Source organism: Mytilus galloprovincialis, chromosome 13, assembly GCF_965363235.1.
Source record: "Mytilus galloprovincialis chromosome 13, xbMytGall1.hap1.1, whole genome shotgun sequence".
Classification (NCBI taxonomy): Eukaryota; Metazoa; Mollusca; class Bivalvia; order Mytilida; family Mytilidae; genus Mytilus; species Mytilus galloprovincialis.
This window is the reverse complement of record NC_134850.1, coordinates 14,734,310-14,760,926: the sequence shown is the minus strand read 5'-3', so window position 1 is coordinate 14,760,926 and position 26,617 is coordinate 14,734,310. Positions and strand designations below refer to the sequence as shown.

Below are 26,617 nucleotides of genomic sequence, written 5' to 3'. Positions count from 1 at the left end.
TTCATGCCTTATATATCATGTACTGTAGTACGCCGCTAGATTAAAACTGACGTGGAAAGGTAACACATGGCCAGCGAAAGCTCTTTTTTGAGAGCCCAGGTGGTCGTGTGGTCTAGCGGGACGGCTGCAGTGCAGGCGATTTGGTGTCACGATATCACAGTAGCATGGGTTCGAATCCCGGCGAGGGAAGAACCAAAAATTTGCGAAAGCAAATTTACAGATCTAACATTGTTGGGTTGATGTTTAGACGAGTTGTATATACATTATGTACACAGCCATGTATCACCATCATTGATGGCGATCCGATGGATACATCTGTTGTAGAGTTGTCACTGACTCAGACGTACTTATAAATATAATTATTTTCTGTGACTGTATATTACATTAATTTGTAGGATCCTTTACTATAGATAATTTAGCTGATCTGTAACAATAACATCTTCATGCCTTATATATCATGTACTGTAGTACGCCACTAGATTAAAACTGACGAAGAAAGGTAACACACGGCCAGCGAAAGCTCTTTTTTTGAGAGCCCAGGTGGCCGTGTGGTCTAGCGGGACGGCTGCAGTGCAGGCGATTTGGTGTCACGATATCACAGTAGCATGGGTTCGAATCCCGGCGAGGGAAGAACCAAAAATTTGCGAAAGCAAATTTACAGATCTAACATTGTTGGGTTGATGTTTAGACGAGTTGTATATACATTATGTACACAGCCATGTATCACCATCATTGATGGCGATCCGATGGATACATCTGTTGTAGGGTTGTCACTGACTCAGACGTACTTATGAATATAATTATTTTCTGTGACTGTATCTTACATTAATTTGTAGGATCCTTTACTATAGATAATTTAGCTGATCTGTAACAATAACATCTTCATGCCTTATATATCATGTACTGTAGTACGCCGCTAGATTAAAACTGACGTGGAAAGGTAACACATGGCCAGCGAAAGCTCTTTTTTGAGAGCCCAGGTGGTCGTGTGGTCTAGCGGGACGGCTGCAGTGCAGGCGATTTGGTGTCACGATATCACAGTAGCATGGGTTCGAATCCCGGCGAGGGAAGAACCAAAAATTTGCGAAAGCAAATTTACAGATCTAACATTGTTGGGTTGATGTTTAGACGAGTTGTATATACATTAATTACACAGCCATGTATCACCATCATTGATGGCGATCCGATGGATACATCTGTTGTAGGGTTGTCACTGACTCAGACGTACTTATGAATATAATTATTTTCTGTGACTGTATCTTACATTAATTTGTAGGATCCTTTACTATAGATAATTTAGCTGATCTGTAACAATAACTACTTCATGCCTTATATATTATGTACTGTAGTACGCCGCTAGATTAAAACTGACGTGGAAAGGTAACACATGGCCAGCGAAAGCTCTTTTTTGAGAGCCCAGGTGGTCGTGTGGTCTAGCGGGACGGCTGCAGTGCAGGCGATTTGGTGTCACGATATCACAGTAGCATGGGTTCGAATCCCGGCGAGGGAAGAACCAAAAATTTGCGAAAGCAAATTTACAGATCTAACATTGTTGGGTTGATGTTTAGACGAGTTGTATATACGTTATGTACACAGCCATGTATCACCATCATTGATGGCGATCCGATGGATACATCTGTTGTAGGGTTGTCACTGACTCAGACGTACTTATGAATATAATTATTTTCTGTGACTGTATCTTACATTAATTTGTAGGATCCTTTACTATAGATAATTTAGCTGATCTGTAACAATAACATCTTCATGCCTTATATATCATGTACTGTAGTACGCCGCTAGATTAAAACTGACGTGGAAAGGTAACACATGGCCAGCGAAAGCTCTTTTTTGAGAGCCCAGGTGGTCGTGTGGTCTAGCGGGACGGCTGCAGTGCAGGCGATTTGGTGTCACGATATCACAGTAGCATGGGTTCGAATCCCGGCGAGGGAAGAACCAAAAATTTGCGAAAGCAAATTTACAGATCTAACATTGTTGGGTTGATGTTTAGACGAGTTGTATATACATTATGTACACAGCCATGTATCACCATCATTGATGGCGATCCGATGGATACATCTGTTGTAGGGTTGTCACTGACTCAGACGTACTTATGAATATAATTATTTTCTGTGACTGTATCTTACATTAATTTGTAGGATCCTTTACTATAGATAATTTAGCTGATCTGTAACAATAACATCTTCATGCCTTATATATCATGTACTGTAGTACGCCGCTAGATTAAAACTGACGTGGAAAGGTAACACATGGCCAGCGAAAGCTCTTTTTTGAGAGCCCAGGTGGTCGTGTGGTCTAGCGGGACGGCTGCAGTGCAGGCGATTTGGTGTCACGATATCACAGTAGCATGGGTTCGAATCCCGGCGAGGGAAGAACCAAAAATTTGCGAAAGCAAATTTACAGATCTAACATTGTTGGGTTGATGTTTAGACGAGTTGTATATACATTATGTACACAGCCATGTATCACCATCATTGATGGCGATCCGATGGATACATCTGTTGTAGGGTTGTCACTGACTCAGACGTACTTATGAATATAATTATTTTCTGTGACTGTATCTTACATTAATTTGTAGGATCCTTTACTATAGATAATTTAGCTGATCTGTAACAATAACATCTTCATGCCTTATATATCATGTACTGTAGTACGCCGCTAGATTAAAACTGACGTGGAAAGGTAACACATGGCCAGCGAAAGCTCTTTTTTGAGAGCCCAGGTGGTCGTGTGGTCTAGCGGGACGGCTGCAGTGCAGGCGATTTGGTGTCACGATATCACAGTAGCATGGGTTCGAATCCCGGCGAGGGAAGAACCAAAAATTTGCGAAAGCAAATTTACAGATCTAACATTGTTGGGTTGATGTTTAGACGAGTTGTATATACGTTATGTACACAGCCATGTATCACCATCATTGATGGCGATCCGATGGATACATCTGTTGTAGGGTTGTCACTGACTCAGACGTACTTATGAATATAATTATTTTCTGTGACTGTATCTTACATTAATTTGTAGGATCCTTTACTATAGATAATTTAGCTGATCTGTAACAATAACATCTTCATGCCTTATATATCATGTACTGTAGTACGCCGCTAGATTAAAACTGACGTGGAAAGGTAACACATGGCCAGCGAAAGCTCTTTTTTGAGAGCCCAGGTGGTCGTGTGGTCTAGAAGGACGGCTGCAGTGCAGGCGATTTGGTGTCACGATATCACAGTAGCATGGGTTCGAATCCCGGCGAGGGAAGAACCAAAAATTTGCGAAAGCAAATTTACAGATCTAACATTGTTGGGTTGATGTTTAGACGAGTTGTATATACATTATGTACACAGCCATGTATCACCATCATTGATGGCGATCCGATGGATACATCTGTTGTAGGGTTGTCACTGACTCAGACGTACTTATGAATATAATTATTTTCTGTGACTGTATCTTACATTAATTTGTAGGATCCTTTACTATAGATAATTTAGCTGATCTGTAACAATAACATCTTCATGCCTTATATATCATGTACTGTAGTACGCCGCTAGATTAAAACTGACGTGGAAAGGTAACACATGGCCAGCGAAAGCTCTTTTTTGAGAGCCCAGGTGGTCGTGTGGTCTAGCGGGACGGCTGCAGTGCAGGCGATTTGGTGTCACGATATCACAGTAGCATGGGTTCGAATCCCGGCGAGGGAAGAACCAAAAATTTGCGAAAGCAAATTTACAGATCTAACATTGTTGGGTTGATGTTTAGACGAGTTGTATATACATTATGTACACAGCCATGTATCACCATCATTGATGGCGATCCGATGGATACATCTGTTGTAGGGTTGTCACTGACTCAGACGTACTTATGAATATAATTATTTTCTGTGACTGTATCTTACATTAATTTGTAGGATCCTTTACTATAGATAATTTAGCTGATCTGTAACAATAACATCTTCATGCCTTATATATCATGTACTGTAGTACGCCGCTAGATTAAAACTGACGTGGAAAGGTAACACATGGCCAGCGAAAGCTCTTTTTTGAGAGCCCAGGTGGTCGTGTGGTCTAGCGGGACGGCTGCAGTGCAGGCGATTTGGTGTCACGATATCACAGTAGCATGGGTTCGAATCCCGGCGAGGGAAGAACCAAAAATTTGCGAAAGCAAATTTACAGATCTAACATTGTTGGGTTGATGTTTAGACGAGTTGTATATACATTATGTACACAACCATGTATCACCATCATTGATGGCGATCCGATGGATACATCTGTTGTAGGGTTGTCACTGACTCAGACGTACTTATGAATATAATTATTTTCTGTGACTGTATCTTACATTAATTTGTAGGATCCTTTACTATAGATAATTTAGCTGATCTGTAACAATAACATCTTCATGCCTTATATATCATGTACTGTAGTACGCCGCTAGATTAAAACTGACGTGGAAAGGTAACACATGGCCAGCGAAAGCTCTTTTTTGAGAGCCCAGGTGGTCGTGTGGTCTAGCGGGACGGCTGCAGTGCAGGCGATTTGGTGTCACGATATCACAGTAGCATGGGTTCGAATCCCGGCGAGGGAAGAACCAAAAATTTGCGAAAGCAAATTTACAGATCTAACATTGTTGGGTTGATGTTTAGACGAGTTGTATATACATTATGTACACAGCCATGTATCACCATCATTGATGGCGATCCGATGGATACATCTGTTGTAGGGTTGTCACTGACTCAGACGTACTTATGAATATAATTATTTTCTGTGACTGTATCTTACATTAATTTGTAGGATCCTTTACTATAGATAATTTAGCTGATCTGTAACAATAACATCTTCATGCCTTATATATCATGTACTGTAGTACGCCGCTAGATTAAAACTGACGTGGAAAGGTAACACATGGCCAGCGAAAGCTCTTTTTTGAGAGCCCAGGTGGTCGTGTGGTCTAGCGGGACGGCTGCAGTGCAGGCGATTTGGTGTCACGATATCACAGTAGCATGGGTTCGAATCCCGGCGAGGGAAGAACCAAAAATTTGCGAAAGCAAATTTACAGATCTAACATTGTTGGGTTGATGTTTAGACGAGTTGTATATACATTATGTACACAACCATGTATCACCATCATTGATGGCGATCCGATGGATACATCTGTTGTAGGGTTGTCACTGACTCAGACGTACTTATGAATATAATTATTTTCTGTGACTGTATCTTACATTAATTTGTAGGATCCTTTACTATAGATAATTTAGCTGATCTGTAACAATAACATCTTCATGCCTTATATATCATGTACTGTAGTACGCCGCTAGATTAAAACTGACGTGGAAAGGTAACACATGGCCAGCGAAAGCTCTTTTTTGAGAGCCCAGGTGGTCGTGTGGTCTAGCGGGACGGCTGCAGTGCAGGCGATTTGGTGTCACGATATCACAGTAGCATGGGTTCGAATCCCGGCGAGGGAAGAACCAAAAATTTGCGAAAGCAAATTTACAGATCTAACATTGTTGGGTTGATGTTTAGACGAGTTGTATATATATATATATATATATAAAAGTCTATAAAAACGACCAACCAGCAAATTTACTATGTACCGGATCGTCTAGAATAGGCGATACTATGCAGATAAGGAAAAACTTATATCAGTCTAAAGATTTGCACAACGGTACTGATATAAGATGTTATAATACGAAAATGTTGTTATTAAATCGTGCTGACAAATATTTCGGCTCAACAAATGGCCTTCTTCAAGTGTCACAAGTTTTAACAATACTGATACATAATGTATAAGGTGTAAAAATAGATCAGTAATAATACAGGTAAGTTTTGGTCGATTGATTTTTAATCCAAAATCCTGAATATCATAATATAAACAAAACACTATAAATCAATATACGTGACTGTGTATATTAACAATAAAAATGAGTGAAAAAACAAAAACGCTAGTATTTCTTATTGATGCCGTTTGGATGATGTACATTAAGTTCCTTTATCCAAAAGCTTTCCCTAACCTGTCGCTGGGCATCACTCCAGTGAATATTCTGTTCAATCACTAGAATTTTCATGCGGTTAAAGTCATCAGGTTTGTGACCCGACTGTCTGAAGTGCTGAGAAACTGGGAGAAGTGGCTTCTTAGAGATATCACTCCTATGGCCATTGAGGCGTTTGTGGAAAGGCTGCTTTGACTCACCAACATATTGGAGGCCACAAACCGAACGTTCTAGTATGTAAACAACATTCATACTTTTGCAGGTAACATTGCAAAATATCTTATAGTTGTTTTCGGTTGCCTTACTGTGAAATGTTGATGAATGCTGCATCTGTAGGCAGCATTTGCAGCGTTTTTCTTCACACGAACGACATTCTCCAGAAGTACTTCTATTATCAGACACTTCAGCCCGCACCAGCAGGTTCCGCAGACTACTAGGTTGCCTAAAAGCTATCATTGGAGGTTCGGGAAAAATCTTGGATAGTTTGGAATTCTTTTCAACTGATTTCCAATGCTCACGAATGACACCAAAGCTGTTTTTGAGAGATGGGTGGTAAGTAAGAACACATGGAGTCCTTTTATTTTTCTTTTTAACTTTGTATTCCAATAGTTCACTCCTGGGAATTGATTCCGCTTTCTGAAAGCTTTTTTTGATATTTCTGTGTTTGTAGCCCCTTTTCTTCAAGCGAGTTTCAAGTTGACGTAGTTGTCTTTTAGTTGTTTCTGTGTTGGAACATATTCGCCTGACTCTAAGTGCCTGACTGTATGGAATACTCTTGGTAAGATGAGCAGGATGGCAACTTTTAGGGGACAAATATTGATGAGTGTCAGTGGGTTTAGAATATAGATCTGTAGATATGATGCCCTCTGTGAGCGAACTTGAAGTATCGAGGAAGGCGATTTTGGATTTAGACTTCTCATGAGTAAATTTGATACTAGGATGTATGTTGTTGGCATGAGTGATAAAAGTATCTAAATCCTCGTCGCTTTTATTCCATTTCATATCCACATCATCTATAAATCTAAACCAGGAAAGCGGTTTTTCGATGGAAGTTTCAAGGAGTTGTTTCTCTAATTTGCCCATAAATATGTTGGCATATGACGGAGCCATTTTGGTGCCCATGGCAGTTCCATTTACTTGCAAATAATGATCTCCATCAAAAGTGAAGTTGTTTTTCTTAAGTACCAGCGTGAGCATTTTGACCAGGCATTCGGTAGGTGGATATTTCACTGGTCTGGAATCCCAAACTTCTTTACATGCATCGATGCCATCTGCATGTGGAATATTAGTGTAGAGGGAGGTGACATCCATGGAAACAAGAGTCGTGTCGGAGGGGAGTGGATTTAAGGCCTGCATTTTTCTTAGATAATCGGTTGTATCTTTGATGTGAGATGGTAAGTCTTCAACATGTTGACGAAGATGGAAGTCAACAAATTCCGATATTTTTTCCGTTGGATGACCGTTCGCTGAAACTATAGGTCTTCCTGGGTTATTGGCCTTATGAATTTTAGGTAAAAGATAAAATCTGCCCGGTTTTTGGATTTTCTGGTTTCAAATATTCAAGAGTTTTGTCATCGATGAAACCATCGTCATGCATTTCTACCAAACTATCAGTAATTTCTCTGCTAAAAGATGTTGTAGGATCAGAGTCTAGTTTTTGGTAGAACCTTGCATCGCCAAGTTGTCGTTCAGCCTCTTGAATATAGGCAGATTTATCCATGACAACCACTGCACTGCCTTTGTCTGCAGGCTTAATGACGATATTGTTGTTAGATCGTAAGTTTTTTAGTGCAGTCCGTTCTTCATTGGTAAGATTGTCAAAAGGTTTATTGTTATTTTTAGTATTTCTAATAATGTCCGACTTAAAGTTATCAATAAATGATTCCAGGGTAGCATTTTTGCTCGGTTTAGGGATCCAAGAGCTCTTTTTAATAAATTATATATATATATATACGAATAACACTTATATCCGTCTTTTAAATCAGAAAAGGCTTTCTAAAATTGTCGTACAAGATAAGAACAGTTGTCCTTTGAAAATTGTTTAAAATTGAAAGAAAGTTACGTTAATGTCAAACAAATTACATATATTGCATATAGCTATTAATATATAAATCCTTGATTGAACCTATGTTAGTATATTTGGAGCATTCATCATACATCTGGTAAATTATTGTCTGAATAACATTTTCTTGATTTAATAAATTAAATGTAAATTATCTTTGAAACTTTATTTAAGTAGGCATAAATGAATACTTACGACATTTACAGAGTGTACAATTATGTAAGCGTTGAAATACTTTGTAGTATTGTTTTAATGTAGACTAAGGAGTTCGATAAATTATGGCCGTTTATAATGATTAATTATTCTTCTATACTTTGTATTGGGAATGCTTCCTGTTGGTTTTTGGAAAACCTTCCCTTGCAGAAATTTCACGGTATGCGTTGTTGTTTGCTAAGGTGTTTTATTGGAGGTTATACGAGTGAAATCAAGCCCTTCAATTGATAAATTGGGATGGGAGAAATCAGAAGATTTTCTATTGAATTTAAGATCTTTTGGAGCTAGTTTCCGTTTTGGATTGTTCGGTTTAATCAGACACATTTGGTAAAATATAACCTCGTATAAAAACAGCTTTTCATTCTTAGATGTTTAGACAGAGAAGTTATGGTAATGATTTTAAATTGAATTATCTTTTGACAATGAATGTTTAATTTACAGAGCATTATGATCTGAGATGTTTATTATAGTTACATTCACAACCGTCACTTCGCTTGGCTTTTCTTTTGTCTTTTTCATATTATCACAAAATTCATTTGATACAGATAAAATAAGAAATGGAAATTCCAGTGACACAATTTGCGTCTATATAAATGTAAACCTATACGTTCACCACACTTAATCACTCTATTTCTGGGGTAACAATAGTTTATTATATCATCTCATCCAAATACCGTTTCACAAGCTTTTTGCATTAAGAAATGAAAGACTTTCGGAAGATGGTCCATTTATAGACCTCTTACCGTTTGTGCAACATGTTATCTAGACTTGTTCCTTGTCCTTTGTCAGTTTGGCTCTGAGATACCGTATGTTGCATGCAAAGTAGAGGATCAGTCTACATGTTATTCTGATTTTATTATCAAATTTCGAAATATGGAGAACAAAAGAACACGGAAGTACTCATTTATTTGAGAAAAAAACCAAACAATAGGACATTTACAACATTACTGCCAACAATAAATACGCATTAAATAAAAAACTAAAGTTCATCTTAAATCGAGTTTCTAACACATGTTTGAAACAAAAAAGATGATTTTGCAATGTCGTTGGTTGAATTCGCTTTGCTTAGAAAGTTTTCACCAATCACAACACTTTGATTTTTGAAAATGTTTTCAGATTGCAATAGTTTCTGAAATGTCAAATCAAGCATTTGTTTTCAAAAAAGGTGTGAACATTGGATTCATTCTTTATGAACAATATCGTCTTTAACAAAGACACTGACTGTTAAAATATTTTGCAAATCTGAATCTATAACATAGCAACTAAATGTACAAATAAAGCCATTGCCGTTTTCAAGTCATGATCCGCAAGTTCATCGAAACTTTGGGAAAATGATTTATCAGTTGTCACTGGTGTATTCATTGATGTTTGACGGGTTGTTTTTATTACTCTTGTTGTTGTAGATTGCATTGTTGTTGTCTTCGTTGTGGGCGTGGTTGTAGTGGTGGGCGTGGTCGTAGGTGTTGTTGTGGTGGGCGTGGTCGTAGGTGTTGTTGTGGTGAGCGTGATTGTTGTAGTAATGGGCGTGGTTATTGTAGTTGGTGGCGTCGTCGTGGTCGTGCTGGTACTAGTTGAAGTGGTCGTCTTTGGAACCAGGCACGTATAGCAGCATTTCCCAGAACGGATCTGTTGACCATACTGGCTGCATTGGTTTATGTCACAATTGAACAGTGGGTCATCTCCAAATGGACAAATATCTGAAGAAGAACTGAATAGATTTAAGATAGAACTCTTGCTGAAACTAATAACCAAACCTTGACATAAAATTATTTGTTTTTTAAACCATAAACAGTGAAAAACGTCACATTGGCATTATACATTGTGTACGGCCATTAACACCGAGCCGTGCTTCACATCGATCAACAAGCTATAAAGGGTCCTAAAATTACTAGTGTAAAACAATTCAAACAGGAAAATCAACGATCTAATCTAAATAAGAAACGAGAAATTTGAAATACATATGGTAGGAACTACACCATCAACAACTAAATAACCTGTTTATTTATATGGCGATTTCCATTGTTGTTCTATGCGTAGAGCGTTCCTGATGAAGGTTAACCCAGAAAACCGCTTCGGACGCATACAATTGATGGTGTTTTTCCATTCAATAATCTAGATACTACATGCACCATCTACGTGAATATTTCAGTAAAATCCAAATTGCAAGTAGATCATGCATGTAGATTTCACTTCTTACCTGGGACACTGGGCGCGTCTACAGAGCTAACACATTGGCCTTGTTGACACCACTGAAAACAGTCAAATACATTGGATAAGTTAAGTTTGACTCTATGAGTAAATGAACAAGAGCTGTGGTGCTGGAATAATTCAGGTACTATATACCCTTGACTTTCATTTTTTTCATGTTTTAGCGTAACTGGTGATGGTTAATTCCGAAGAAGTGTTTCAAATGCACAAAATGTAGTTTGTGGTTTTATCATTTAAATATATGTATCAAAAAGCTTTTTTAAAGAATCAAACATAACATGAAAGTATGAAAGCCAACAGCTTCAAGCAAAATTCATATGATTAAGGCATAAACAAGACAAGACAAACTGATTATTAAACAAAAATTCAGAAAACAGATCACGAATCTAGGCTCACGAATTACAGCCATACCTTATAGTTTCCACAAGCTGTGCCGTCATGTGCAAATTGACTTGAACAAGGTCCATTCAGATTTGCAGGATTTCTACACTGTAATCTGTAACATACACTGGCCCATTTCATTGTTGTTAAAGGATAGTTTTCCTGAAAAAAATGGAAGAAACCTCATTGTGACAACAAACAAACTGAACACACATATTTTTAACATTTAAGAACCTTTTTATGGTTTATAACGTTATGTTCGATTATAATGGAAAATAAGCGAACATCATTGCATGCTATACATAATTACTCTTTGTAAAATTCCTGGTAGATAGCACAAGCGTGATAGCTGAGGGAAAATGGAGGAATACAAAAAAAAATATGGAAAAAAAAATTTAACTAAAAAAGGACACTCATTTCCTTTATGACTATAAAAAGACTTCTCTCATTTTGCAGTTCACTTTCAATAGTTATCAAAGGTACCAGGATTATAATGTAATACGCCAGACGCACATTTCGTCTAAATAAGACTTATCAGTGACGTTCAGATCAAAATAGTTGTAAAGCCAAACAGGTAAAAAGTTGAAGAGCATTGAGGACCCAAAATGTCAAATACGGCAATGTCCTCCTCCCCACTATTCAGTCAACTACCTCTTCACTGCATAGTAACCCGAAAACAATGAAATCTTCAGTTCGAGAAGGCTATATATACATATAAATTGCTGTAAATTATATCGTTATATTGTGTTTTTGTAAATATTACTCTTCCATACTGTAAGCATACTGGACTTAAACACATACCCTGCACACTGCTGACCCACCGTTTGGGGAATTTGTAAGTCTACACTGATCATCAACACCGTATACCGTTTCACCTGGGTTGAATGCAGCAAGTGTCAAATCTACCAATCCATCCATGGGAGAATTTTCCAAACAGTTTCTAAAATATTCAATCATTTTCACAGTTACAAGATATCATTTAAGTAGCAACTTAGACTTGTTCAAAGAACAGTTAATACTAACTGATAAATGTATACCTTTTATTCCTTCGACAATTGTATAAAAAAAATCGAATTCAGATGTTTATTAAGTTTGCAGAGAGGTGAACAAAAGTTGTCCAGGTCTCGAGCTGATTTCTGTCAATATGTCAATGGGCCTTACTCGAAAATATATATCTGCTTAACGTTTCTAACTAATAGCTAATTAACTGAAATGTTGCACAAGGAACATGCTTCATTGTGTCTGCATATTTAGAGATCTTTCTGGACAACTTTTGTTCCCCTCTCTGCTTAACTTTTCTAACTAACAGCTAATTAACTGAAATGTTGCACAAGGAACATGCTTCATTGTGTCTGCATATTTAGAGATCTTCTTAAAATAAAAGATTTTAGCAAAAATACCGAACTCTAAGGTAAAACCTGTCAAATCAAACGTCAGACTTGAATTACGAAGGTACAAACGGAATACAATGTTATATTCCTGACTTCATATAGACATTCGTATCATATCTAGTATAAATAGTTATCAAAGGTACCAAGCTTATAATTTAATACACCAGACGTGCGTTTCGTCTACACACGATTCATCAGTGACGCTCAGAACAAAATAGTTATAAAGCCAAACAAGTACAAAGTTGAAGATCATCTAAGACCCCAAATTCCAAAAAGTTGTGCCAAATACGATTAAGGTTATCTATGCCTGCAATAGGAATATCCTTAGAATTTTGAAAAATTCATACTTTTATAAACAGTAAATTTATAAAAATGACCATATAATTGATATTCATGTCAACTACGAAGTGCTGAATACTGAGTTGGTGATACCCTCGGGGACGAAACGTCCACCAGCAGTGGCATCGACCCAGTGTTGTAAATAGTTATCAAAGGTAACAGGCTGGCAATTAAATACCCCAGACGCGTGTTTCGTCTACACAAGACTCAACAGTGACGCTCAGAACAAAATAGTTATAAAGCCAAACAAGTACAAAGTTGAAGAGCATTGAGGACCCCAGATTCCAAAAAAGTTGTGCCAAATACGATTAAGGTTATCGATGCCTGCAATAGGATTATTCTTAAAATTTTGAAAATTCATAGTTTTGTAAATAGGAAATTTATAAGAATTACCATATAATTGATATTCATGTCAGCACCGATGTGCTGACTACTGGGTTGGTGATACCCTCGGGGAATAAACGTCCACCAGCAGTGGCATCGACCCAGTGATGTAAATTGTTATCCAAGTACTTGGTTTATAGTTTAATACCCCAGACGCGCGTTTCGTCTGCACCAGACTCATCACTGACTCTCAGAACAAACTAGTTATAAAGCCAAACAAGTACAAAGTTGAAGAGCATCGAGGACCACTATTTACAAAAAGTTGTGCCAAAGACGACTAAGGTTATCTATGCTTGGAATAAGAATATCCTCAATATTTTGAAAAATCCATTCTTTAGTAAACAGGAAATTTATAAAAAAAAATACCATATAATTGATATTCATGTCAACACCGAAGTGCTGACTACTGGGCTGGTGATACCCTCCACCAGCAGTGGCATCGACCCATCCAACTTATATCCAAATGTTACTTACGTTTCTAAACCCGCTATGTATGCTCCAATCGCTGCCCTTGAACATGAGGAAAATATAAAATTTCTGGATGCTGAGGTGGCTGAGCTGTATTCACTATTGGGGAGTGAAGGAGACATTACATATCCAAACTCTGCTGAACATCCGTTGGAATGATAGCTGTCATGAGATGCTCCTAGGCTACAAGATAAAAAAAAACCAACTTTATACATATTTTGGATTTCAAAGGCTTGAAAAGCAACGAAGAAGATATTCGAAGTCTTTCAATAGGTGTTCATATTGTCAAAATTCTTCAATTGCCAATATTTAACATACCATTTTGAATTGCAAGGTTCAAATAAATATTGCTGAGAAATACTGTAAACATTAATGAAAAAAAAGAAGACAATAACATAAATTTACTTGTGTGCAAGTTCGTGTGCAGCGATGTGTATAATCATGGCGTTGAATGTTTCTTCGTTGACAGATGATGCATACGAGTTACACACTCTTGAAAGGTAAGCTATCCCTGAAAAGAAAGAAACACATGTAAATACTTGTGTGCGACCGGTAAGCTTAATCAATTAGATACAATTATTCAAGTGAACTACAGCTTGATATTGTGTCGGGTAGGGTCTTATAAAATATTTATTATCACATTGTGAATTCCGCATTGGTTTGTGTAGAAAATTGATTTTCTATTTTGTACAAAATTACTTCCTACAAAAGACTGTGTTGGTTTTGCAGATTAATATTTTTTATCCTGTCCTTGGTAAGATTTATCGTTTTTAAATTTTGCACAAGGCAGATTTTTAAACTCCTCTTGACCACCGTTCCTCCATAGATTAGCAAATGGAATGGTTGTCTCCTAAGACAAAACTAGTCTGAAACGGAAAAAGGCAAACACCTACTGTTACATAAAAAACATGTGAAAAATGACACATGCCGAGATAAATAGCTGAAATTGTTTTAGTTGGAGATGACGTCGATGTACTCTTGAAAGAATACCAAATCTTCAATAGATGTCAACTTTGCTTAAATATATTAATACCTCAGCATAGTTTAATTACTAATTTTGACAATGACTGTTAAATTAATATATAGTCAAATACCTATTGTCCTTTTATCTGTTATTTTCTCTGCCAAATCATACCTACAAAAAAGTTAAAATACTTAAAGAATTTATACATAAGTTGTTGAAGACAATTAAGATTTCTAAAACAATATTATGTTTTGGAAAAGTTGCTCAAGAGACAAAACTCTTATGAGACAATAGTAATCAAAACAAAGGAGTAAACAAAGACTAACACACCCAAAAAACATGCACTGTGAAAAGTAATAAACAGCTGCGCCATGAGCGCATGATACGCCCGACGTCTTGTGTGGAAGTTTTATGCAATAATCATAAAAAGTTTCTGAGAAAGTTTTAAGCAATTACCATTTATTGCTTTTGAGACACAGCGGGACATGTAACCCCCCCCCCCACCCTGTTTTTTTTTTACAAATATCACTAAAATAAAATTTTGAATCAAACCAAAACGTATACAGATCTTTAGATTATTATAACAAAGAAGTGTGTACAGTTTCAGCAATAATCATAAATTGTTTTTGAGATACGGCGCGACATGTAAAAAAAACACTCCCCTTTTTTACAAAATACTCAATAACTCAAAAATAAAATTTTGAGTCATCACCAAAAAGTATACAGATCTTTAGATTAATATAACAAAGAAGTGTGTAAAGTTTAAATGCAATAATCATAAATCGTTTTTGAGATACGGCACGACATGTAAAAACCCCCTCCCCCTTTTTTACAAAATACTCAATAACTCAAAAATGAAATTTTGAATCATCACCAAAAAATAAACAGATCTTTAGATTAATATAACAAAGAAGTGTGTAAAGTTTTAAGCAATAATCATAAATCATTTTTGAGATACGGCGCGACATGTAAAAAACCCTCCCCCTTTTTTACAAAATACTCAATAACTCAAAAATGAAATTTTGAATCATCACCAAAAAGTATACAGATATTAAGATTAATATAACTAAGAAGTGTGTAAAGTTTTAAGCAATAATCAGGAATCGTTTTTGAAATACGGTACGACATGTGAAAAAAAACACACCCCTGTTTTAGTTACAAAGTGCCGTAACTCAAAAAGTTTAAATCTTATTTTCACCAAAAAGTATACAGATCATTTGACCATCATAAAAAAACAACTATATTAAGTTTCATGAAATTTAGATAAGTCGTTCTCAAGTTACGGTGCGACATGTTTACGCCGGACAGACAGACGGATGGACGGACAGACGGACGGACAGACAGACAGACGGACGGACAGACAGACGGACGGACACCGGACATTTGTATACCATAATACGTCCCGTCAAAATTTTGACGGGCGTATAAAAACTCTGAGGAAAATTCAAAACGGAAAGTCCCTAATCAAATGGCAAAATCAAATGATAAAACACATCAAACGAATGGACAACTGTCATATTCATGAGTTGGTACAGACATTTTCAAATGTAGAAAATGATGGATTGAACCTGACAAATTACCTCCCTATACCACAGAATGCCACCTTGATGTTAGAAAAACTCTCGATGCATGTCTTGTACATAAAAAAGCCCATCAAAGATACCAGGCTTTTAATATTGTAAGTGAGACTCAATTTCTTCAACAAAAGACACCGATGAAGCTCAAACCATTGAACCATATAAAGTTAAAAGGCCAAATAAAGTATAACGAAGAATTTGAAGAGCATTGAGAATCCAAAATTTACAAAGAGTTTGCAAAATACAGCTTAGGTAATCTAATAAATGATACTATTTTATCTTGTACAGTCAGTGTTCACTCTATACGTACCCAGTAAACAGTGCAGCATGATCGTGAGGTGGAATGGCACCAGTGTTTCTGTTGGCATTTATCCATTGTGAAAATGTCAGTAATGTATTTCCATCATTAACTACATTCGAGCTGATGACATTGTCTTCTGTCCATCGTGAGGCTTCAATATTCTATTTGAAAATACAGTAAGGTTTATGTTATCACTTGAAAGGACCATGCATGTTTCCATGGTTTTTGAAATAATGGTAAAAAAAAATCAGCAACAATTCTAGGTAGAAAATATCTAGCTGTCTATGCAAAAATGGGGAAACTATTTCAAATAAGAAGTTCAATCTGAGACTTCAACGTTTCTATTTAAAATAATAACAGTAAGTTGTAGACACATAATAAGATTCATTCCTATGAAGAATAAATCCGGTTATCGGAGGAAAGTGGGCTTACGTTTTGGGAGTTGTCCCGCTTTGCACACGTGGTGGAACTTGTTATGTATTATGAATCACGTTAATTATTTTAACCTTGATAACTGTGACGTCATCATTCTTTCTTTACCACGATACAGCAGAGAGAAGACGCAAAAAATTGGGTTCCGTATGAATTAACTAATGTTTGTTTCAAAAGTTACCCGCCCACCCACCACTTAAATTAAAGATATACTTCTAAAATGTAATTAATATGCACGTGTTGAATATTATATATCATGTTGTTCGTTTTTCTCCTGTTTTTGTTCTATTTTTCAGGTTGAAATGACTGGTAGTTTATTCCGATTGTAATCCCAATCCTTCGTCACGGCTTGAGACAAAGACTCCGACCATTTAATGGCGAAAATAGCGATACAACATCTACAAATATAGTATGCTTCTTATAATGGAATTATGTATCCGCTGAGCTTCTGTTTCCCAGGGCCAGCATCCGATATATTTTGTAAGCAATAATGTTAATAAGGATATTATGTTGATATATATAAGGAAATGACATTATAAGGAATAACAATAAGGTGGGAATAAGGAATAAGAATAATGTGGAAATAAGGAATAAGGAATGGACAATAATGTGGAAATAAGGAATGGACAATAATGTGGAAATACGGAATAAGGAATGGAATATAAGGTTTAATTATATATACTAGGGACTTGCCAATTATGTGTCTCGGCAGTCCCATTCTTTGTCAAGCCGTGGCCGTACAATTTTGTACTTTTGCCAAATAAAACATTTCTTACTTTATATTTGTATGTCATTTGGCCCAACGTTGTCTCAGATAACCGATTCAGAGAAACATGTTTCAATACCTTTCGAAATTAAAATGAATCAAATGAAATAAAGATATACCTAGAAGATACATAATTTAAAAAAAATAAACAATTTTACTAATCCAGAGGAAAATTTACTAGAACCGGGCTTACCTATAATGCAATGAAAAATAAGAAAAAAAACTTTAAAACAACTATGGTGTGGAAAAGTCAAATATTTGAATATAGCACGTTCTTAATTTAATTTTGAGCAAGTGCTTCACTTAACTGAACTCATAGTAGATTTTACACAGGCGGTTTTGTAAAAATACTTTAACTTTGATGCTTTTTTGTTTCAAATTAAATTGAATGAATAAGCTTTATACTTCAAATCTAATTTGGTCAGTGTAAGCACGAGGCTTATTTGCACAATGTCAAAATTTTACTGGGTTTTTAGCAAACCTGTAAGAAAACTTACCGTAGCGATAACAAACCCTGCCAATATGACCTTGACGTCTCCTTCCGGTGTCATTAATGATTCATATCTTGTATTTATTTAAAAATAAAAGATTTGAAACAAAAATGAAAGATAATAAGAATACAGGGGCATCGTGAATAAACTACTCTTATGGTAAAATTGTATGGATAGGACCAAGAACATATTAAACAAATGAAAATCAATTAAAATATTATACAATTACTGTCTTTTGATGAGGTAAATATGCGGTTTTATTGACTTTTGAAAAACTGATATTCACTGAGGCCGACGGCCGAAGTGAATATCAGTTTTTCAAAAGTCAATAAAACCCCATATTTACCGAAACAAAAGACAGTAATTGTTTTATTCCATATTCCGAGAAAATAAAATGTATTTAATGACAAACATATACTAAAACAAATTTTACACGAAACATTTTACCATAACGTTGCATGTAAAAGCGCGTGACGTTTAGCGCGGTGAATAACACTTTCTCAGGTGAATATGCTTTTTTATTCAAAATCCAATTCATATAGAGAAACCTACTAAAATAATTCCAATATAGAATATTATTCCATATTGATAAAATATTAGTAGGTTTTTCTATATGAATGGGATTTTGAATAAATAAGCATATTCACCTGCGGAAAAAGGATATTCACCGTGCAAAACGTCGCGTGCTTTTACGTGTATAATTTTGGTAAAAAACGTTTGATGTACAATTGGTTTTGGTAAATATTTTCCATTACATTAATTTCTCTCGGAATATGGAATAAAACATTTACTGTCTTTTGTTTCGGTAAATATGTGGTTTAATTGACTTTTGAAAAACTGATATTCACTTCGGCCGTTGGCCTCAGTGAATATCAGTTTTTCAAAAGTCAATAAAACCACACATTTACCTCATCAAAAGACAGTAATTGTATAATACTACATACTTGCGCGACGCCTTTTAGTTTTACTGAAAACTGTGCAGACTAAGAAATCTTTTTACAAGTGCAAAATGTTTTATGATAGATATCATTTTGTCAGACACTTTTCTTTTTTTGATTTGGTTCTTATAAGATGCCAAAAATCTGTTTATTCCATATTGGTATTATTTTAGTAGGTTTCTCTATATGAATTGGATTTTGAATAAAAAAGCATATTCACCTGAGAAAGTGTTATTCACCGCGCTAAACGTCACGCGCTTTTACATGCAACGTTATGGTAAAATGTTTCGTGTAAAATTTGTTTTGGTATATGTTTGTCATTAAATACATTTTCTTTTCTCGGAATATGGAATAAAACAATTACTGTCTTTTGTTTCGGTAAATATGGGGTTTTATTGACTTTTGAAAAACTGATATTCACTTCGGCCGTCGGCCTCAGTGAATATCATTTTTCAAAAGTTAATAAAACCGCATATTTACCTCATCAAAAGACAGTAATTGTATAATATTATATTATAATTTTCTTCTTCGGGCGCTTTTTCTTTTCCCCGCGCGCTTTTTCTTTTCCTGGGCGCTCCCGGGCGCTTTTTGGTAGTACCGCATAGACGCATATATCTAGGAATATTTTTATACCTCCCTGATTCCAAACACAGTTTTTCACAATCATTTCTTGATGCATACCAAGTTTGTAAATACTGGTCCTTTATACGAGTTTTATAACATCTAAAAGTATATTTACATAATTCTGTGCAGTCCAAACATATAGTTCATACCATGATTAAACAATAAATCACGAACACTAGACGCCCAGTTCTTTTTACCATTGTTTGCCTCTTCTAATAAAAGTTGATAAACATCATAAACAATAGGTGGCTTATTTACAATAATATGAAGCCAATTATGAATATTTCAAAATAATTTGTTTTCTTGAGATATACATGCAAATGACCTAGTTCACCACATAAAAAACTTAAAGGAACATTTTTACCTAGTTTTAAATCAAATCTACAGAAACGGTTGTGTATTTGCTCTACATCATTTACACGGTGAAAACCCCATATTTCAGATGCATAGTTTAGTACGGAACCAACCATACTATCAAACAGTAGTCATTTTTGACTTGTGGCTATAAACACATGTTTTAGAGAGTTCAGAAGTGACGAAAGCTCTCTTGATCCCTGTTTAGATAATCTTTTTTTGGGTATGTAAGAATTTTCCATTATAATGAAGTAGCATACCCAAATACACGTAAGAGTCCACTATCTGTAGTTTTTGTCGAGGCTGCAACATTTGTTGCTGAAAGCTCGACATAGGGATAGTGATCTGGCGGCGGCGTTAGCTAACTTCTTAAAAGCTTTATATTTTAGAAGGTGGAAGACCTGGATGCTTCATACTTTGTATATAGATTCCTCATGTTACGAAGTTTCCGTCAGTCACATGTCCAATGTCCTTGACCTCATTTTCATGTTCAGTGACCACTTGAAAAAAAGTTCAGATTTTTTGGAATGTTGAATTCTCTCTTATTATAAGTAAAAAGATAATTATATTTGGTATGTGCGTACCTTGAAAGGTCCTCATGCCCGTCAGACAGTTTTATCTTGACCTCGACCTCATTCCATGGATCAGTAAACAAGGTTAAGTTTTGGTGGTCAAGTCCATATCTCAGATACTATAAGCAATAGGGCTAGTATATTCAGTGTATGGAAGGACTATAAGGTGTACATGTCCAACTGGCAGGTGTCATCTGACCTTGACCTCATTTTCATGGTTCAGTAGTTATAGTTTAGTTTTTGTGTTTTGATCTGTTTTCTAATACTTTATGCAATAGGTCTACTATATTTGTTGTATGGAATGATTGTAAGGTGTACATGTCTAGCGGGCAGATGTCATCTGACCTTGACCTCATTTTCATGGTTCAGTGGTCAAAGTTAAGTTTTTAAGTTTCGGTCTCTCTATCTTATACTATAAGCCATAGGTCAACTATATTTGGTGTATAGAAATATTTTATGATCTATATGTAAATGGTGCAGGTTTTATTTGATCTTGACCTCATTTTCATGGTTCATTGATCAGTGTTGAGTTTTTATGTTTGGTCTATTTTTCTTAAATTGTAAGTAATAGGTCAACTTTAATTGTTGTATGGAAGCATTGTTAGCTGTATATGTCTGCCTGGCATGGTTCATCTGACCTTGACCTCATTCTCATGGTTCATTGGTCTTTATTTAGTTATCTTGGTTAATGTTAAGTTTATGTGACAGTTGTAATAAAGCTTTATACTTAGGACTATCAACATAATCAGGGGCGGATCCAGGATTTCCGGTTAGGGGGGCGCACAGTTTTATTTTCGCCGAGCGGAGCGAGGCAAAATTTTTTTTTGAGTCAAAATTATTGAAATATTCTTCTATAGGGGTGATATGTAGATATCTCGAACTATTGTGTGGTAAAATTAGCAAGAAATTAAAGTTTCAAGCTGAAACCGCCTTAATCCACACCTGACAACAATCTACAATCACCGCAATAACAAGAAATATGTAAGCTTCTATTCATTGAGACTACCCCCATATATTTCCCAGAAAACGGGACTGAAGACAATAAGGATAGAGGCAGACCTCAATCAGGAGTACACAAGCTGACTCTACATATAAAAAAAATCTAGCGAATGTTATGTCAATGGTTGCTTGGAAAACTGGTGTTACATTCATAATAGTCAATCGAATATCTTTAGGGGGAATGCAATAATGAAGTACTAGTAATAGATTTGTATGCTTCCTAGTGGATCCTCCATACCAAATATCAAGTGACTGACCAACAAATGGACGGACAGAGGTAAAACAATATGTCCCTATTCTTCGGAGAACCACCGAGCTATGATGGCAAGATCTCTCACAAATCTACAACAATCTCCTAACTTACGCACTAAGGGATTTATATTGCATATATGAGTGAATTTATAAAGCTACAGTTATAAAGCTGCAGCCGTAGTCATGCGAACATTTTATTTTGAATCTGTGTTTCTGTGTAAACCAATCTACAATCAAGACACCAGCACCTGTTGTAAAAATTATCTATATAGAAATATCAGGTAATATCTTAACTAAAAACATTGAAAGACATGGTGCTGGTAGTTGTGACATAAAGAAATACAGGAACACCACAAATAAATAATTGTTTTGCACATCGCCAATATGTCTAAGCCAATTGTACATGGTTTCAATAATGTGAAATTTAACTGCCTTACTTAAGAATTACTTTAACACTCCATAACACCAGCCCTGTCAAACGTGGTTAAGACGATGGAAATGTGAAGAGTAAAAGATAGACGGGCGGACCGACCGGTGGACGCAAAGTGAGACGAGACAGGTCAAAATTGCTCACCTGACCAATAATAATATTATGTTTTGCTAACGAAAATTTTTACTTTTACCAGCGATTTTTAATTGTCCTTTCATAATATCTGTTTTTTACTTTTTTTTTAATTTTCGGAGGTGGTGGCAGACTTATAACTGTGTTCGCCACAAACAACTAAACTCAGAATGAGATGCATTTACGAAGACATGTTTATTTTCTTGGGATGCCAAGCATGTAATACGGTACATAATTCGACTAAATTTTTAGGTTGCAAGTGAGAAAAAAAATATAGGCACAGAGATACAAATTTATAAACTAACATTTCGCTTGAAACAGTATTTCTATCTTTCATTACGGATATTATGAAAGAATCTCACCTGGCTGCCGACTGTTTTCTTGACCGTGCCATAATGAAATTGTGTAAGTGATCGAGTAAGGGATGTTTTGGAACTTAGATTATCAACGAAATTGATTATAAAAACCGCAAATACAATGTAATATTTGTTTTTACTTTAACTGCTAAAAAAAACTATTATAATTTGTCATCAAACGCAGCTCCGCGTTAGACACCTTCCTTCGAAATAATTTATAGAACTTTAATAAATCGTAGGTCAGTTGATAAGCATAATCAAGTTTATTCTGTTAAACTGACTTTTTTTTTTATATATTTGAATGTTAAAAAAGATGTAAAGGTCTCTTCTGATACTTAAATAAGTTGAAAACAACCCATGCTTTGCAAATTTTAGGGGGGGGGGGGGGTGGCGCACACCCGCCACGCCCCCGTCTAAATCCGCCCCTGACGAGCGACCAAACAGGTCAATCTTAAACATCAGATCATTTCGTCTTTTTCTACTGAGTTCTTTGAGTTTCTCGTTTGCTTTTTTCTCTGGCTTATTTACGCATGACATAACACCTTAATTTCATGTTTTAATATATATATTATATATACGTGTGTCATGTGCATCAATATGCAATATGGGGTAAACGTCAAGGAAACAGAAATCTAGCAACATAAATACCAAAAGATATGTGTTTGGTTTGAATGGAAGCCAGATATATGCGAGTTTTTTTTTTCACTCAACGAGATAGCATCCCAACGACAAAAATGTATTAAAACGAACTATGCACTCGGCTACTGTTCTTTTTTTTACACTCTTTTTAAAACCTCTTGCTACATTCAATTTGAAAGATAAAAAACAAAACTATATATCAAACGAAAACTGGATGAAGTGAGAAAAAAGCTTCTTTCATTAGTACAAATTATTGCTTCATTGCTTATTTCAGAGTTCGAAGCTTGGTCCGACTCCAAAACTATGTTTGACATTTTCCAGCCGAATGTCAGTAGTTTTCTCCTGGTGCACCAGCTTTCTTCACCATTATATAGCTGGTCGCCATGAAATAGCAAATAATAATAAAAGTGGCGTTAAAGACCAATAATGAATAAATCAATCATTGTATATATCAGACGTTTCACACACAGATCTTATCTTTTATTGAGCAAGAATCTATGCATTTGAAATTGAATTTGACAATAGGAATTTTCCAGCATCGTGTAATGATGAATCCCGATATGACTGTAATATGTGCCACTGGACACGAATCTTAATCATTGTGATCTTGTAATACGTAGAAGACTTGGAGAAAATTAAAGCAACTTAGCTTTCAACTGTTATCTACCATTCTAAAGAAAACCTAGGTATTTAGTAATACCTTAGAATTGCAAGGACCAAGCAACATAGAAGGGACCTATTTTTGAAGGTTGATGTGTCCATTATATTACATATGTGGCAACCTTTTGTAAAAGTCTTGTACTTAGTTAAACATTAGTTATTGTTTAAGTTCCATTGCTAACTTAAAGTCGACACCTTATAATGTAGAATATCTTTTTTGAATAGAAAAGGGTGTTTTAGATTTTTGACGATTGCAAAATTTCCGAGAAAGAATCGAGCAGTCCCTCTTCGAATGCAGCATTCACTATCTTAATAGATATGTCTTTGACAAGCAATACTGTGAACCACTGACAGTGTCTTTAAAGATCCAATGTGAAAAAATGTCAAAAATGGGTTACAGAGTATTGTCCCTGCTAAACTGAAGTGTGCATGTTTCAGGTCTGTGATTCCCAGTGAAGATAACTTTTTTTAGTTAAAACATTCGAGGAACACAGTCTGTAGAATGAAACAAAAGTTAAAGATGATGCTAGTCTTGGCGTAAACTCAAAAATTTATTTAATCGGAACTGGTTAGATATGAAATGAAGTCACAAGACACATGCGAAAAGTCGCTGCTTGAAAAGGCAGAGTTGCCCTTCGTACAACTTAAACACGTAGTCCAACAATGGCTCAATGATCTACAGCATAATAAAAATATCACAAAGTTCACTATTAAAGAAATAACATGAATAAAACTTTTAGCCATTATAGATTTTTATATGTAAAAAAAAACCCACAGCATTAATAGCTTACCTTCATAAAAAATTACAGGAACTATATTCATAGACAACCGATTACGAGCGACCAAACAGGTCAATCTTAAACATCAAATCATCCCGTCTTTTTCTACTGAGTTCTTTGAGTTTCTCGTTTGCTTTTTTCTCTGGCTTATTTACGCATGACATAACACCTTAATTTCATGTTTTAATATATATATTATATATACGTGTGTCATGTGCATCAATATGCAATATGGGGTAAACGTCAAGGAAACAGCAATCTAGCAACATAAATACCAAAAGATATGTGTTTGGTTTGAATGGAAGCCAGATATATGCGAGGTTTTTTTTTTCACTCAACGAGATAGCATCCCAACGACAAAAATGTATTATAACGAACTATGCACTCGGCTACTGTTCTTTTTTTTTACACTCTTTTTAAAACCTCTTGCTATATTCAATTTGAAAGATAAAAAACAAAACTATCTATCAAACGAAAACTGGATCAAGTGAGAAAAAAGCTTCTTTCATTAGTACAAATCATTGCTTCATTGCTTATTTCAGAGTTCGAAGCTTGGTCCGACTCCAAAACTATGTTTGACATTTTCCAGCCGAATGTCAGTAGTTTTCTCCTGGTGCACCAGCTTTCTTCGCCATTATATAGCTGGTCGCCATGAAAAAGCAAATACTAATAAAAGTGGCGTTAAAGACCAATAATGAATAAATCAATCATTGTATATATCAGACGTTTCACACACAGATCTTATCTTTTATTGAGCAAGAATCTATGCATTTGAAATTGAATTTGACAATAGGAATTTTCCAGCATCGTGTAATGATGAATCCCGATATGACTGTAATATGTGCCACTGGACACGAATCTTAATCTTTGTGATCTTGTAATACGTAGAAGACTGGGAGAAAATTAAAGCAACTTAGCTTTCAACTGTTATCTACCATTCTAAAGAAAACCTAGGTATTTAGTAATACCTTAGAATTGCAAGGACTAAGCAACATAGAAGGGACCTATTTTTGAAGGTTGATGTGTCCATCATATTACATCTGTTGAAACCTTTTGTAAAAGTCTTGTACTTAGTTAAACATTAGTTATTATGTAAGTTCCATTGCTAACTTAAAGTCGACACCTTATAATGTAGAATATCTTTTTTGAATAGAAAAGGGTGTTTTAGATTTTTGACGATTGCAAAATTTCCGAGAAAGAATCGAGCAGTCCCTCTTCGAATGCAGCATTCACTATCTTAATAGATATGTCTTTGACAAGCAATACTGTGAACCACTGACAGTGTCTTTAAAGATCCAATGTGAAAAAATGTCAAAAATGGGTTACAGAGTATTGTCCCTGCTAAACTGAAGTGTGCATGTTTCAGCTCTGTGGTTCCCAGTGAAGATATATATTTTTTTTAGTTAAAACATTCGAGGTACACAGTCTGTAGAATGAAACAAAAGTTAAAGATGATGCTAGTCTTGGCGTAAACTCAAAAATTTATTTAATCGGAACTGGTTAGATATGAAATGAAGTCACAAGACACATGCGAAAAGTCGCTGCTTGAAAAGGCAGAGTTGCCCTTCGTACAACTTAAACACGTAGTCCAACAATGGCTCAATAATCTACAGCATAATAAAAATATCACAAAGTTCACTATTAAAGAAATAACATGAATAAAACTTTTAGCCATTATAGATTTTTATATGTAAAAAAAACCCCACAGCATTAATAGCTTACCTTCATAAAAAAATACAGGAACTATATTCATAGACAACCGATTACGAGCGACCAAACAGGTCAATCTTAAACATCAAATCATCCCGTCTTTTTCTACTGAGTTCTTTGAGTTTCTCGTTTGCTTTTTTCTCTGGCTTATTTACGCATGACATAACACCTTAATTTCATGTTTTAATATATATATTATA

The 26,617-nt window shown here is 35.6% G+C and overlaps 2 protein-coding genes across 2 annotated transcripts; both read right to left on the bottom strand.

Moving 5' to 3' along the window:
• Positions 1–9,159: 9,159 nt before the first annotated feature.
• On the bottom strand, positions 9,160–11,039 carry LOC143056482 (uncharacterized). The gene is made up of 3 exons (XM_076229558.1): positions 10,890–11,039; positions 10,468–10,519; positions 9,160–9,967 (listed from the first exon to the last, which is right to left on the bottom strand). The coding sequence occupies exons 1-3, from the start codon at positions 10,998–11,000 to the stop codon at positions 9,519–9,521; spliced, it is 612 nt and encodes a 203-aa protein (XP_076085673.1). The 5' UTR covers positions 11,001–11,039; the 3' UTR covers positions 9,160–9,518.
• Positions 11,040–11,648: 609 nt separating this feature from the next.
• Positions 11,649–18,050, bottom strand: LOC143057408 (snake venom metalloproteinase hemorrhagic factor 2-like). Its single transcript, XM_076230712.1, has 6 exons — positions 17,979–18,050; positions 16,293–16,444; positions 14,536–14,576; positions 13,847–13,952; positions 13,448–13,624; positions 11,649–11,799 (listed from the first exon to the last, which is right to left on the bottom strand). The coding sequence occupies exons 1-6, from the start codon at positions 18,030–18,032 to the stop codon at positions 11,649–11,651; spliced, it is 681 nt and encodes a 226-aa protein (XP_076086827.1). The 5' UTR covers positions 18,033–18,050.
• Positions 18,051–26,617: the final 8,567 nt, after the last annotated feature.

Excerpts from the sequence above, each read along its gene's own strand:
- LOC143057408 (XM_076230712.1), bottom strand. The coding sequence starts at position 18,032 with ATGACACCGGAAGGAGACGTCAAGGTCATATTGGCAGGGTTTGTTATC. Across the intron at positions 13,953-14,535 it reads AACAGATAAAAGGACAATAG|GGATAGCTTACCTTTCAAGA; the intron begins GTATTTGACTAT and ends CTTTCTTTTCAG. Across the intron at positions 11,800-13,447 it reads TACATAGCGGGTTTAGAAAC|AAACTGTTTGGAAAATTCTC; the intron begins GTAAGTAACATT and ends TGAATATTTTAG.
- LOC143056482 (XM_076229558.1), bottom strand. The coding sequence starts at position 11,000 with ATGAAATGGGCCAGTGTATGTTACAGATTACAGTGTAGAAATCCTGCA. Across the intron at positions 10,520-10,889 it reads CAGCTTGTGGAAACTATAAG|TGGTGTCAACAAGGCCAATG; the intron begins GTATGGCTGTAA and ends GACTGTTTTCAG. Across the intron at positions 9,968-10,467 it reads AGACGCGCCCAGTGTCCCAG|ATATTTGTCCATTTGGAGAT; the intron begins GTAAGAAGTGAA and ends GTTCTTCTTCAG.